Consider the following 15,258-nt stretch of genomic DNA (forward strand, 5'->3'; position numbering starts at 1 on the left):
CACAATGACGTTTTGTCTATGCTTCATTTGTCGAACCTTTCTCTTTTTTTAATGGTAGGTACCAGCTGAAGCTGTATGCACGAATGTGTCTGGACCGCCAGTACCTGGCCATAGATGAGATCTCCAAGCAGCTGGATGTGGAGCTCATCTTCCTGTGCATGATGGACGAGACACTGCCCTTTGACCTGCGCGCCTCTTTCTGCAGACTGATGCTGCATGCGCACGTCGACCGAGACCCCCAGGAGCTGGTCACGCCCGTCAAGTTCGCCCGTCTCTGGACAGAGATCCCCACCTCCATCACAATTAAAGAGTATGACTTCAAACAGTTTCCCCAGATTTGGTTTTGCAAATAATGTCACTGCAATCTAACTGATTGTTGTTGTGTTCCTATACTTCGATATCTCTTCCCTTTCTCAGTTATGACTCCAACATGGATGACTCGCGAGACAATAAGAAGAACAAGTTTGCCAACACCATGGTGTTCATGGAGGAGTACCTCAACAACGTCCTCAATGATGACTTGCCTTTCGCTGACGAGGAAAAGAACAAACTGACCTATGAGGTATCAATTCTCTCTTTTCTCATTCCTAATTCTACTTACAATACTGTGAATACCTCCAGAACGCTGCTGCCTATATTTGGTATTGAGACGAGAACTCTCTGGCTCTCTACCACTTGGCCCGGAAAAGCCCCGATAGCATGATAACTGCTAGAATGTTTTGTCCCCTCAGGTGGTGAGCCTGGCCAGACACCTCATCTACTTTGGCTTCTACAGTTTCTTTGAGCTGCTGAGGTTGACACGGACCCTTCTGGGAATCATCGACTGCATCCCCAACCCTTCCCTCATCAACCCCATGTTCCAGGACGATGGCAGTGGTAAGAGAATGAGAAACACCTCTACTCTGCGTTTTAACATTATTATGCGAGAACTACCACACAGCACCGTTTTATAAAACAAATCGGCACCACAGACGTTCAGATTTGGGTTCCCTCATGGTTTTCACCATGGTAGTAAGGATGCCACTCCCACTCTGTCTGTTAGGGAAGAACATGAAGCGTTCCATCCATGGTGTTGGCCAGATGATGTCCACCATGGTACTGAGCAGGAAACAGTCCATTTTTGGAGGTCCAGGCCGGAGTGCTTCCAACATAGAGGGCCAGAACCGCAGTAAGGACAGCATCGACAAACAGGACATCACTGTCATGGACACCAAGCTGAAAATACTAGAAATCCTGCAGGTTAGAGCTCACTAGAACCCAGCGCGTCTCATGAAATGGTACTGTTGAGTTTTACGCTTGTGAAAAATGAGACCCATTCAAGTATCCCTTTTATGCTAAGTGCTGTTCTTTATCTCTTGTTGATGTGCAGTTTATCCTGAATGTCCGCCTGGACTATCGGCTCTCCTTCCTGCTTTCTGTCTTCAAGAAAGAGTTTGTTGATGTTTATCCCATGGCAGATGCCGATGCTACAACATCAATGGAGCAAGCAGGTAGTGCAGTGCCCATTTGAGGGACCCATTGCTCTCCACGTACCATACCTTATACAGTATTCATCTCTCCGTCTAAATACACAACATTCCTAACTCTCTTTCAACAGCCACCATCAACCTGCAGCACATAGGAGAGCAGGCAGAGGCCATGTTTGGTGTGGGGTAGGTTCAGTACAGCACTGTAGACCCTCACCAACATATGTTATGTTTTTTTTCCCCAGTGTGTTGTTATTTACACCTGTGACTGTGTCCTCCTGTCAGGAAGGGGAACAGTATTCTGGAGGTGGATGATGAGGGAGGTCGTATGTTCCTGAGGGTGCTGATCCATCTCACCATGCATGACTACCCTCCTCTGGTCTCTGGGGCTCTGCAGCTGCTCTTCAAACACTTCAGCCAGAGACAGGAGGTGCTGCACACATTCAAACAGGTAAGGAGACACAACGATCTGCAATCACTGATGGTAAACAAAGGTGCGGCCAATAATGACCTGCACTCCAACTTGGTACCGTATCTGCTATTCCCTTTCTTATAAAGTATCTATATATATCATTTATATCTGTGTTATTTTCTGGTCTCTCAGTCACAGTCTCTCTCTCTCTCTCTCTCTCTCTCTCTCTCTCTCTCTCTCTGTCTCCATGTTGTCCTCAGGTCCAGTTGCTGATCTCGGGCCAGGATGTTGATAACTACAAGCTGATAAAGAGCGACCTTGACCGTCTCCGCACCATGGTGGAGAAGTCTGAGCTCTGGGTGGACAAGAAGAGCAGCTCTGGAGGAGGGGAGGGGAAGAAAGACAAGAAGGACAAAAAAGAGAATGTAGAGGTGAGGGCGAGACACGTCTTCTCCATCTATGATAAGAAAGTGTGTAATAACATGAAGTAGCTACAAATGACTTCTCACTAACTGTACTTCTGATTTCCTTTTAGATGGCCTCAGAGGTTGCGACCCCCAAAAAAGAGAAGTCGGATAAGAGCAATGAGAACTACCAGAAAGTTAAAGATGTGTGTTTTGTCCATTGACATGTCACTTTTTCCTTTATCCTGCTAGCATGTCCCACTGTCACTGTTTATATATATATATATATATATATATATATATATATATATATATATATTACATACACATACACACACACACATACACACACACACACACAGTTACAGTCGGAAGTTTACATACACTTAGGTTGGAGTCATTTAAACTTGTTTTTCAACCACTCCACAAATTTCTGGTCAACAAACTATAGTTTTGGCAAGTCGGTTAGGACATCCACTTTGTGCATGACACAATACATTTATCCAACAATTGTTTACAGACAGACAATTCCAGTGGGTCAGAAGTTTACATGCACTAAGTTGACTGTGCCATTAAACAGCTTGGAAAATTCCAGAAAATGATGTCATGGCTTTAGAAGCTTCTGATAGGAAAATTGACATCATTTGAGTCAATTGGAGGTGTACCTGTGGATGTATTTCAAGGCCTACCTTCAAACTCAGTGCCTCTTTGCTTGACATCATGGGAAAATCAAAAGGAATCAGCCAAGACCTCCACAAGTCTGGTTCATCCTTGGGAACAATTTCCAAACGCCTGAAGGTACCATGTTCATCTGTACAAACAATAGTACGCAAGTATAAACACCATGGGACCACGCAGCCGTCATACTGCGCAGGAAGGAGACTCGTTCTGTCTCCTAGAGATGAACGTACTTTGGTGCGAAAAGTGCAAATCAATCCCAGAACAGCAGCAAAGGACCTTGTGAAGATGCTGGAGGAAACGGGTACAAAAGTATCTATATCCACAGTAAAACGAGTCCTATATTGACATAACCTAAAAGGCAGCTCAGCAAGGAAGATGTCACTGCTCCAAAACCGCCATAAAAAAGCCAGACTACTGTTTGCAACTGCACATGGAGACAAAGATCATACTTTTTGGAGAAATGTCCTCTGGTCTGATGAAACAAAACTAGAACTGTTTGGCCATAATGACCATCGTTATGTTTGGAGGAAAAAGGGGGAGGCTTGCAAAATGGCTTAAGGACAACACAGTCAATGTATTGGAGTGGCCATCACAAAGCCCTGACATCAATCCCATAGAAAATGTGTGGGCAGAACTGACAAACCTGACTCAGTTACACCAGCTCTGTCAGGAGGAATGGGCCAAAATTCACACAACTTATTGTGGGAAGCTTGTGGAAGGCTACCTAAAAAATTTTGACCCAAGTTAAACAATTTAAAGGTAATGCTGCCAAATACTAATTGAGTGTATGTAAACTTCTGACCCACTGAGAATGTGATGAAAGAAATGAAAGCTGAAATAAATAATTCTCTCTACTATTATTCTGACATTTCACACTCTTAAAATAAAATGGTGATCCTAACTGACCTAAGACACGGAATTTTTTGCTAGGATTAAATGTCAGGAATTGTGAAAAACTGAGTTTAAATGTATTTGGCTAAGGTGTATATAAACTTCGGACTTCAACTATATATGTATATATGTGTGTGTGTGTTATTCCAGATCCCCTCTACTCTTCCTGGGGTCCAATTATTAGACACTACTCTACCATAACATATGTACGACACAAAATCAACAATACTGCACTATTGAGTAGTGTTTGGCCGTATTTCTGAAGACATTCTCTTTACCCCAGATCTTGGAGCGTCTGAATAAGATGTGCAGCTCGGGTGTGTGGAAGAAACAGCAGAGGCTCCTGAAGAACATGGGAGCCCACAAAGTGATGCTGGACCTGCTGCAAGTGTCATACGATCAGGTGAGGGATGTACGTGAGCTGTGCCTTACCCCCACTCTGACAACCAAACACATAGTATTGGACTAACGTTACCTCGCTGTCTCACTCTCTCTCACGCACTTTCCTGGTTCTCAGCATGACACCAAGATGCAGGGGATCATCAAGTGCACTCACCTGTTCCTGCAGAAGTTCTGCATGGGGAACCTGGAGAACCAGATGCTCCTCCATAAGAACCTCAGTCTCTTTCTCAACCCAGGAGTGAGTGAAGTCACACACAGCTTTTATTGCCTTTTCTACATCCATCCGTCCTGTTTTCATCAGACATAATGTCCTTTCTCTCCCTCTCCCCCCCCCCCCAGCTCATGGAGGCAGAGACGGTGCAGCACATCTTCAGCAATAACTACCAGCTGTGTACAGAGATCAGTGAGAACGTGCTGCAGCACTTCATCCACTGCCTGGCCACTCACGGACGCCACGTCCAGTACCTCAACTTCCTGCACACCATCATCAAGGCCGAGGGCAAGTACGTGAAGAAGTGCCAGGACATGATCATGACGGAGGTAAGACAACCTCCCATGCAACTTGCTTTGAACTCTCTTCATTGGTATGGAATCCTCGAAAAGATGTAAATAAGACTGCAGTTTTTAAATGTTTATCAAATCTTAGCGAAACATCTAGTCTGTCTTACAATCAAATATTTGTGCGAAACCCAGATGAGTAATTGAAAAATAACAGATGAACCACCTCCAAGCACTCACAAGCCACATTAATCATATCAGCAATGATGTAATTGTTTATCCCACACGGTGTGCTTGCTTTCCCCTCTAGTTAACCAACGCTGGTGAGGATGTAGTGGTGTTTTATAATGACAAGGCATCATTTGCCACCATGCTGGAGCTGATGGCAGAGTCCAGGGAGGGGGTTCAGGAGCACAGCCCCCTGCGCTACCACATCTCTCTGGTAGAGCTGCTATCTGCCTGCGCTGAGGGAAAGAACGTTTACACAGAGATCAAATGTACCTCGCTGCTGCCCCTAGAGGACGTGGTGAGAGTGGTCACACACGAGGACTGCATCACAGAGGTATGTCCGAAATGGAGCAAGTATACAATTAGTTAGTAGCCTACGTCGTCCTCAGTTCGAAAACCCACAGCGGCATGCAATGACATGCAGACATACAACTGCAAAGGTAATGGAAACCATTATCATGACAAAATGTACAGAGGCCTGAGCCAGCTGTGTGTGTGTGTGTGTGTTCATGTTTACCCTTGTGGTCCCCAGGTGAAGGTTGCCTACGTGAACTTTGTGAACCACTGCTACGTAGATACCGAGGTAGAGATGAAGGAGATTTACACCAGCAACCACATCTGGAAACTGTTTGAGGACTTCACTGTGGACATGGCCAGGGTAAGTCTCATTCCCCAGTCAGTAAGACCACTCTCACCCACACGTTTCATCATCTCTAACAGCTCTCTTTTCCCTCCAGGTGTGTAACAAGAGAGAGAAGCGTCTGACTGACCCCATCCTGGAGAAGTACATCATCAACGTGGTGTTTGATACCATCAATGCCTTCTTCAGCTCCCCCTTCTCTGAAAACAGCACCTCTCTACAGGTCAGTCAGCCCTGATGCTACTGCCTACTCCGAGGCTTTGATATAAAGTTTACTGTAATGCACTGTTTAGTAGAGTGTGTTTTTGTTTGTATTGTGCCTGACAGTATTTGTGTAGTCATTTAACATGTCATGAATTCTCGTCGTGTGATTCTCCTTCCTCTGTGCCTGTAACCAGACACACCACACCATAGTAACACAGCTGCTCCAGTCTAGCATGCGTCTGCTGGAATGTCCCTGGCTGCAGCAGCAACACCGAGGCCTGGTGGAGACCTGCATCCGCACCCTGGCTATGACAGGTAAAACAGGCCTGCTGCAGGGCCCAGAGGTGGGCTACATTTAGAGCCACACCGGGTCAAACTAGGGTTGCATTGCTTTGTGAATATGACTTTAGATTTTTCGACATGGTTTGAGTGGGAGTACCTTTTGAACTTAATGATGACTTTCCCCAATCCTGTGTGTGTGCAGCGAAGAACCGCTCCATTTCCCTGCCTCTGGACCTGGAGTCTCAGATTACCACCATGCTGAGCAGCAGTGCTCCCAACTCTCTGTCCCGCTCCAACGCCAACTACAAGAGCTCCACCCGCTCCAGCCGCCCCTCCGCCCCCAACAACCCCTGGGACTACAAGAACATCATCGAGAAGCTGCAGGTTCGACCCTTAAAACGACCCATTAATTACCCTGCTGCCTTCTCCCCCTCCTCGATCCCATCACTTTAGTCAGCCATACAAAGCCACATCATTCCTTGGCCTCTGTCTCTTTCTGGTTTGTTCCCTGTTCTTGAGGGTTTGGTGTTTGACACAGTGGGTATATATTCCCTGTCCCTCTATCTATGCTGTGATGTTCAGGACATCATCAACACCCTGGAGGAGCGTCTGAAGCCGCTGGTGAACGCAGAGCTGTCTGTTCTGGTGGACGTCCTGCATCAGCCTGAACTCCTCTTCCTGGAGGGGACGGACGCACGGCAACGCTGCGAATCAGGAGGCTTCATCTCCAAGTAAGGGTCTGCATCTGAAATTGCACCCTGTTCTCTACGTAGTGCACTACTTTGAACCAAAGCCCTAAGGGAAGCCCTGGTCAAAAGTAATGCACTATATAGGGAATAGGGTGCCATTTTGAAACCAATGATTTGTCACTATGGTGTGGGGATGATAGTGTTTATTTACCCACACAGTCATTGGGGTTTACACATACAAATATTTACTCATGCAAACTCACTGCAAAGTGCAATAAAGAGCATTTTTGGCATGGTATGGATGAGGTCTAACACTCTCTTTATGAACCCAGACTGATTCAGCACACTAAAGCCCTGATGAGCTCAGAGGAGAAGCTCTGTATCAAGGTTCTGAGGACCCTGCAGGAGATGCTCATACGCACACTGGACTTTGACGAGAAGGTAAAGACTTATGACCAGTCAGTGTAGGTCTTGGAGATCAACCAATATAATATCTGAGTGTATTTAAAGGTCCAGTGCAGTCAAAAACTTCCATTTCCTTATACTGAACAAAAATATGAGCGCAACATGCAACAATTAGGCCCTCTCACTTGGAAGCCATGCCCAGCCAATCACAATTAGTTTTTCCCCACAGAGGGGCTTTATTACAGACAGAAATAGTCATCAGTTTCATCAGCTGTCCTTGTGGCTGGTCTCAGGCGATCCCACAGGTAAAGAAGCCGGATGTGGAGGTCCTGGGTTGGCTTGGTTGGTTACACGTGGTCTGCGGTTGTGAGGCCGGTTGGATGTACTGCCAAATTCCTTAAAATGACGTTGGTAGAGAAATTAACAATAATTCTCTGGCAAAAGTTCTGGTGGACCTTTCTGCAGTGAGCATGCCAGTTGCACACTCCCTCAAAACCTGAGACATTTGTGGCATTGTGTTGTGTGACAAACTGCACATTATAGAGTGGCCTTTTGTCCACAGTACAAGGTTCACCTATGTAATGAACACTGTCTCATCAGCCTCTTGATATGGATTATCTTGGCAAAGGAGAACAGGAAGGAAAAGAAACAAACCATTTTGTGCACAAAATTGGAGAGAAATACCATTTTTGTGTGTATAGAAATATTTTGGGATCTTTTATTTCAGCTCATGAAACATCGGACCAACACATGCTGCCTTTATATTTGTGTTCAGTGTATATATTTCCACACCAGGTTGGAATAATACTGTGACATTGTGAATATTATGATGATGCTCTTTTAGTATAAGAGCTTTTTGAAAAGACATGTCTGAAATGTCTGCCTGTTTTTCTGAGATGGAGTTTTGGCCTGCCTGGTGACATCAATAGACCAATAAGAAAGAGTTCCAAACATACCTGCCAATAACAGCTAGGTTTCAGTTTTCCGCTCCCAGACAATCCTATGAAAATGATTGCTTGAAAAATTGCTCTTTGCTAAGAAGCTATTTGTTTTCAATTGAAATTGTAAAAATGGAACAATCACTGTAAGGCACTTAATTGTTACCCAGGAATGATTTGATATTGAGATCAAAAGGCTGCATTGGAACTTTATTAGAGGATTTATGAAGGTGCTTATTGAGGTACTATTTGGGTAAGAAACTATTCAGTGAGCGTATGCTAACCATGTCTCTCTGTAACTGAATGCCTCTCCAATCAGGGCATTGCACTGAGGAAGGTGCTGCTACAGAACTACCTCTTCACCAACAAGAAGAACAGCAAGGGAGATCTGGTTGACCTTGGAGCAACAGGTTTGTTTATATTAGGCTTATAACATGACCGTTATGGATTGTGTATATATTTACTGTGTGTTAATGTGTAGGTGCTGAGCAGGAGAGAGACTGGACGGCTGTAGCTGCAGTCCAGTGTCGCCTGGACAGGGAGGGTGGCACAAAGCTCTTTACTGACCTCGTCATGAGCACCAAGAATGACAAGATCTTCCAGGAGAGCATCCAGCTGGCCATAGGTCTGCTGGAGGGGGGCAACACAGAGATCCAGGTTAGATGTAACACATATAGCCTACTGTACGGAGCAGGTGCATGGTGATTCCTTCCTTATAATAATGCACTGATCCTCTTCCTTCCTGTGAATGTCGTTCAGAACTCCTTCTACAAGCTGATGATGGGGGACAACAAGTCTGAGAAGTTCTTCAAGGTCCTCCACGACCGGATGAAAAACGCCCAGATGGATATCAAGGCCAACGTATCGGTCAGCGTGGGGGAGATGAGTAACAAAGCCAATGACAACAAAGACCTGGAGACCAGTGAGCGGGACACTACTCTGATGTTAGATAGTCAAATGCAGGTTTAGATTGTAGTGATTATAAAAAATAATGATGGTCATTTTATAACAAACAATGATTCTGTGTCAATGGCTACATAAGCATATGGTAAGGATATTGTTGGTGTGTTTGAACTGTCACTTCACTCTATTCATGGTGCCCTCCCTGGTATTTGTTCCTGACAGGCTCTGGTGGGTTGGTTCTACCTGCGACTACTCTGCCTCTCTTGGCCCCCTCCATCGCCCAGGTCACTGCCCTGGCTTCGGAGCCTGAGCAGAAGGAAGTGGAGACCGAGATGGGCCCTGCAATCATCATTATGAAACCCATCCTGCGCTTCCTCCAGCTGCTCTGTGAGAACCACAACCAGGATCTGCAGGTGAGAGGAAGAACAAGCACCACTTATACAGCTGATACTGCTAATACTGCTCTCTGCTGAGGTCTAAACAGACTGATGTCATTATACAGAAACTCTCCTGAGAGGTAGCTAGTAGATAGGGGTGATAAAACTGTTATGGTCTGTTTGACCTTTTGACCCTACAATACTGTTGTCTGACCATCCTTTTCCCAGAACTTCCTTCGCTGCCAGAACAACAAGACCAACTACAACCTGGTATGTGAGACATTGCAGTTCCTGGACATCATGTGTGGCAGCACCACAGGAGGCCTGGGTCTGCTGGGCCTCTACATCAACGAGAGCAACGTGGGCCTCATCACCCAGACCCTGGAGACGCTCACAGAGTACTGCCAGGGGCCCTGCCAGGAGAACCAGGTCAGATAGCCACACACAGAGTGCTACGGAAATTGTTACTTTAAACAGAAACTTTGATAATGCCGTCAGGAATGAGGTTTATTCAAAGTTCCGTTAGGTTTCAGACAAATAACACAGGGTTGTTTTGACAAAATGATAATAACTTTCTAGGTGTGCTTTGTTTTTGTAGACTTGTATAGTGACCCATGAGTCGAATGGCATCGACATCATCACAGCCCTCATACTGAATGACATCAGTCCTCTGTGTCGTTACCGCATGGAGATGGTTCTGCAGCTCAAGGTTCATTTCACCTACTGTTCTCTTTTACAGATTTTTGTGTCCTCACTCACTCGTCTGTGTCCTCACTCACTCGTCTGTGTCCTCACTCACTCGTCTTTGTCCCCACTCACTCGTCTGTGTCCCCACTCACTCGTCTGTGTCCCCACTCACTCGTCTGTGTCCCCACTCACTCGTCTGTGTCCCCACTCACTCGTCTGTGTCCCCACTCACTCGTCTGTGTCCCCACTCACTCGTCTGTGTCCCCACTCACTCGTCTGTGTCCCCACTCACTCCCCACTCACTCGTCTGTGTCCCCACTCACTCGTCTGTGTCCCCACTCACTCGTCTGTGTCCCCACTCACTCGTCGGTGTCCCCACTCACTCGTGTCCCCACTCACTCGTGTGTCCCCACTCACTCGTCCCCACTCACTCGTCGGTGTCCCCACTCACTCGTCGGTGTCCCCACTCACTCGTCGGTGTCCCCACTCACTCGTCGGTGTCCCCACTCACTCGTCGGTGTCCCCACTCACTCGTCGGTGTCCCCACTCACTCGTCGGTGTCCCCACTCACTCGTCGGTGTCCCCACTCACTCGTCGGTGTCCCCACTCACTCGTCGGTGTCCCCACTCACTCGTCGGTGTCCCCACTCACTCGTCGGTGTCCCCACTCACTCGTCGGTGTCCCCACTCACTCGTCGGTGTCCCCACTCACTCGTCGGTGTCCCCACTCACTCGTCGGTGTCCCCACTCACTCGTCGGTGTCCCCACTCTGAAATGACATGGTCGGTGACAGTGTTGTCTCTGTTTCCAGGACAACGCCTCCAAGCTGCTACTGGCTCTGATGGAAAGTCGCCATGACAACGAGAATGCAGAGAGGATACTGTTCAACCTCCGACCTCGGGAACTGGTCAGAGCAAATACCCATTTCTATTTCTTCTTCTCTCTCTTTTTTTCTCCTCATTCTCCTCCTCACTTTTTTATACTAACTAGCCTCTAAAACGGCAATTGTATACACATATCAAGGTGCAGCACACTACAGAATACACCAGTCAACATTCGTGTCACACTGTCCCCAGGTGAAGGTGATAAAGAAAGCCTACCAGCAGGAGAGTGAATGTGAAGGTGGAGAGGTGTCACCTCAAGAGGTCGGCCACAACATTTACATCCTGGCACTCCAGGTAACTCCCATTCAGAATAATGGAGTGTATATTTATTTATATATATATATATATATATATGCACTCCTATTATAACGTAATAATGTTATGTTAGAGAATAATGCTTTCACATGTTATGCTTATGATTGTGGGCCATGTTTTGGTCAGCTGGCAAGGCACAATAAGATCCTGCTCAATCTGCTGAAACCTGCAAAGAGGACCAAGGAGGGAGAGGAGGGCATATCATCTATGGTGAGTGTCTTTCTATCTCAATTCAATCTCAATTTAAGGGGATTTATTGGCATGGGAAACACATGTTTACATTGCCAAAGCAAGTGAAATAGATAATAAACAAAAGTGAAATAACCAATTAAAAAAATGAACAGTAACTCTGACTTAGAGGGGTTGGGTTGAATGTCCCTTTCTCTCTGTCAGCTGTTGCGTTCATTTGATCACTTTTGTATTTTCATTCCCTTCTGGGCAGAATTCTTTGCAGACATTCTAATATGTGTTTATTTGAAGTCAGGGTATTTGTTCAAGGCAAGCTTCAGCATATCTGGTCTTCTCATTAGAAGAGGAAGTTGCCTCACTCTGCACTTCTGTGCTGCAGCTGCTCGCATTCATGGCAGCAGTGACTCACTGCAAACTTAGTTTAACAACGGATTTTAGCGTTACACGGGGATATTTTCATATCTGTGCTTTGTTTGCGTGCCTGAAAATGGTTCAGCATAAAGCGAGACTAAAAAGTATTATGAAACTGGTTGTTTGGATCCTGGATGCTGATTGGTTGATATGCGGGTGTTGTGGTACAACCCCGTAAAATACCATGATGTGTTAATGTTGTAAATCCACTGTCCTGCAGCCCAAGCAGGAAATTCATAAACTTCATCTCCCTCTGGGAAATGCCAGAAATGTGTGGCTCTATGACCTGTGCAACAATGTATCATTTTACAAATGCAATATCTCCGTTATCCCAAGAATGATAGTGAAAAGAATAATTCACCATGGAATCCGTAAACACTCAGCATTCCATTAATTCATTAACCAGCCTTTGTAGGCCTATTGGATATGTATTAACCTGTAAAAGTCTACCTTGAGGTGGGGGTTCTGCTAAGCTAACTTGTGGAATTGTTTTAAGATGGTCATACCATGGATCATTTAGTGTTTGATTTAGCATTTTAGGACCCCTGTAGGTTTAAAAAAAAAAAAGATGTACAACATTTTTTGGGGAGAAAATATTGCATTTGGGCTTTAGTACTATAAAACACATTGAATAACACATTCATAAATGGAAAAACAGACGGTCAATAATATCGTAAGGAATAAGGTTTTGAAGTGTCTGTCCTATATCTAGGAGATGTAAGAAAGCTCGGGAAATATTTGTGTTTTTTGGACACACAAACGCCTCCATACTTCAGTTCATTTTTAAACTGGTAGCTGGTTACCTTCACAGGAGTCCCTTCACAATTGTGGGGGTCATAGAGCAAAACGGAGAACACCATCGCGTTTGTCATAATATGGTCATATTAGTAGGCCAAACCGTTCGGATGCTACAGATGTTTTTGGGATGCCTCCTGGTCTGACAAACAGAGCCGTAGCGGATGGCTGAAATAGGCTGATGAGGATTGAGATGCAGTTTAAATTGACAGATTTTTGTTCCGGAGATTGACGCACAGCTCACCAACCAGCGCCATGACCATGGACGGTTCTTCCACTCGTGTGCCATCAACAGAAACGTCACTATTAACATCACCAACTAACTTTGGACCTGCCAACCATAATAGTTGTTGCCTATGTTGGACAGTTAATAAATCATTATCATTGAATATCTGCTAGCTAGCTACATTCCAATGATTTGTTTAGCATAGCAACGTCGAATGAATAGAATGAATCATTTTAACTACTGGGTCAAAACATGACAAAATAACTAACCAACCCACTTGGGTAGCAATTTTAGAATGCAAAAACAAATGTACTCATTAAAATAATGTTTTTAATAAAAAAATGTCTTTTCATATTTTTAAATCTTTTGGTAACCATTTTATAAAAGCAATATAAGGCCCTAGAAACCAGGGATTATCGTGTAATAACTCCCTCCTAAAAGCTGTTCCTGGTGGCCTGAAGCGAACAGAGTTATCACACGATAATCCCCAGGGTTCTCATGTTTTACTGCTTTAAGTATATCATGTGGAGGTAGAATTGAAACGAGCTGAATGGGGAAAGCTAGGTTGCTCAGATCCACTGATAGTGCTCTTTAGTATTATTGTTGTTGTTCATGTTTGTCCTGTTGACCTCCTGCAGTTGAACCTGAACAATCGGCCGCTCTCTCAAATGTTGAAATCTACCGTGCCGGTAGAGAGCGAGGAGCAGGACCCACTGGAGTTCTATGAGCAGCACACTTCACAGATAGAGGTGTCTACCTTTCTTCCTCAACTCACCCCTACTACAGTAGTCAATCTTTCAAATTGTAAATAGTTCAGTTCAACTGAAGTGCCCACTGCAAAATGTATTGAATGATAATAATATAACAACAATCTAAATAATGAATGTCATTTAGCAGATGCTTTTATCCAAAGCGACTCAGTCATGGATGCATACATTTTATGTACAGCTGGTCATGGGAAATCAAACTCACTATCCTGGCATTGCAAGCACCATGCTCTACTAACTGAGCTACAGAGGACCAAAAGACCCCTGTCCTAACTTGTCTGTCCCTTCTCGTCCGGTCAGATTGTGCGTGAGGACCGCAGCATGGAGCAGATCGTGTTTCCCATTCATCCCATCTGTGAGTTCCTGACCGAGGAGTCCAAGTTCCGTGTGTTCAACACCACCGAGCAGGACGAGCAGGGCAGCAAGGTCACACACTTCTTCCAGCAGGCCTCCTTCCTCCACAACGAGATGGAGTGGCAGAAGAAGCTGCGCAGTAAGCCAGGCTCAGCTGATCCACTAGATATGTTCCACTGCCCTCAACGTTTCCTCTCTATCCCATGCTGTTTGATGATAGACGAAGACTGGAGACTGTTGTTTGTGTTTCAGGTATGCCAGTGCTGTTTTGGTTCTCTCGCAGGATGAGCACCTGGGGCAGCATCTCCTTTAACCTGGCCGTCTTCATCAACCTCATCATCGCATTCTTCTACCCCTACGACTCAGGCCAAGGTGTGTGTGTGTGTGTGTGTGTGTGTGTGCGCCCGTAGTCATTATCCTCTGTACTTATTGAAGACAATAATTATGAGAAACTGAGACATGTAAATGTTTTATATATTGATGATTCCAATGTGATTGCTGTCCTCCAGGTGCAATAGATGACTCGATGCTGTCCATGCTGTTCTGGGGTTTCCTGGGTCTGTCTGTCATGGGCATGTTTTCCAAACGCTACGGCCTCAGGCCCTTCACTGTGGCCCTCATACTGCGCTCCATATACTGCTTCGGCATCGGCCCCACTCTCATCCTACTGGGCACCCTCAATGTAAGCTTCTCTTATGAGTGAATTCTAACTTCCACTTGAGACATGCATCACAACCCTATACCACACCTTGATGAATATCTTCAGGGTTGGGGAGTAACGGAATAAGGGATTACAAAAAACGGTAACTGTATTCCGTTACCAGCAAAAATATTGTAATCAGATTACAGATAATTACTTTGAGGATTACTTTTAAATTCAGAAAGGATGTTTGCGGAAAACAATATTTGACCCTTCTCTGTTTTCTGGATGACATTCAAATCAGCATTGAAAGAAGGCGCAAGTTTAAGTTTGTTCCACCTGAGCGAGTCTGACCACAAGTCAGAGACCACTATGATGACACACCAAATGTGTTTGATGGATCGCAGGAATAGTATTTTGTAGGCTACAGTCCAAGCTATGTCTTCCAATGGTGCAACTGCTGTCAGCATCTAAAGACTATCCAACTTGAATAAACGTTGAATAAACTTATTATTGATATCTACATAGCGCATTGATGTGAATCACACTGCTGTTCTCTCATTGAGCTATT

At 45.2% G+C, this 15,258-nt stretch overlaps 1 protein-coding gene across 1 annotated transcript in view; it reads left to right on the top strand.

Moving 5' to 3' along the window:
- Positions 1 to 15,258, top strand: part of LOC124031940 (inositol 1,4,5-trisphosphate receptor type 3-like) — a 44,510-nt gene that overhangs the window by 23,066 nt on the left and 6,186 nt on the right. The window contains exons 19-50 of the mRNA XM_046343772.1: positions 59 to 310; positions 418 to 562; positions 732 to 876; positions 1,043 to 1,239; positions 1,370 to 1,490; positions 1,598 to 1,652; positions 1,752 to 1,917; positions 2,139 to 2,309; positions 2,414 to 2,488; positions 4,138 to 4,257; positions 4,372 to 4,494; positions 4,596 to 4,796; positions 5,065 to 5,316; positions 5,515 to 5,640; positions 5,720 to 5,845; positions 6,021 to 6,141; positions 6,311 to 6,492; positions 6,691 to 6,839; positions 7,130 to 7,238; positions 8,460 to 8,550; positions 8,622 to 8,797; positions 8,900 to 9,062; positions 9,266 to 9,456; positions 9,649 to 9,849; positions 10,019 to 10,129; positions 10,918 to 11,013; positions 11,183 to 11,284; positions 11,432 to 11,515; positions 13,565 to 13,675; positions 13,994 to 14,186; positions 14,300 to 14,419; positions 14,557 to 14,729. Of these exons, the coding sequence (XP_046199728.1) occupies positions 59 to 310; positions 418 to 562; positions 732 to 876; positions 1,043 to 1,239; positions 1,370 to 1,490; positions 1,598 to 1,652; positions 1,752 to 1,917; positions 2,139 to 2,309; positions 2,414 to 2,488; positions 4,138 to 4,257; positions 4,372 to 4,494; positions 4,596 to 4,796; positions 5,065 to 5,316; positions 5,515 to 5,640; positions 5,720 to 5,845; positions 6,021 to 6,141; positions 6,311 to 6,492; positions 6,691 to 6,839; positions 7,130 to 7,238; positions 8,460 to 8,550; positions 8,622 to 8,797; positions 8,900 to 9,062; positions 9,266 to 9,456; positions 9,649 to 9,849; positions 10,019 to 10,129; positions 10,918 to 11,013; positions 11,183 to 11,284; positions 11,432 to 11,515; positions 13,565 to 13,675; positions 13,994 to 14,186; positions 14,300 to 14,419; positions 14,557 to 14,729 (4,648 nt within the window). The remainder of the gene's footprint in view (positions 1 to 58; positions 311 to 417; positions 563 to 731; positions 877 to 1,042; positions 1,240 to 1,369; positions 1,491 to 1,597; positions 1,653 to 1,751; positions 1,918 to 2,138; positions 2,310 to 2,413; positions 2,489 to 4,137; positions 4,258 to 4,371; positions 4,495 to 4,595; positions 4,797 to 5,064; positions 5,317 to 5,514; positions 5,641 to 5,719; positions 5,846 to 6,020; positions 6,142 to 6,310; positions 6,493 to 6,690; positions 6,840 to 7,129; positions 7,239 to 8,459; positions 8,551 to 8,621; positions 8,798 to 8,899; positions 9,063 to 9,265; positions 9,457 to 9,648; positions 9,850 to 10,018; positions 10,130 to 10,917; positions 11,014 to 11,182; positions 11,285 to 11,431; positions 11,516 to 13,564; positions 13,676 to 13,993; positions 14,187 to 14,299; positions 14,420 to 14,556; positions 14,730 to 15,258) is intronic.

Source organism: Oncorhynchus gorbuscha, linkage group LG03 (genome assembly GCF_021184085.1).
Source record: "Oncorhynchus gorbuscha isolate QuinsamMale2020 ecotype Even-year linkage group LG03, OgorEven_v1.0, whole genome shotgun sequence".
NCBI lineage: Eukaryota > Metazoa > Chordata > Actinopteri > Salmoniformes > Salmonidae > Oncorhynchus > Oncorhynchus gorbuscha.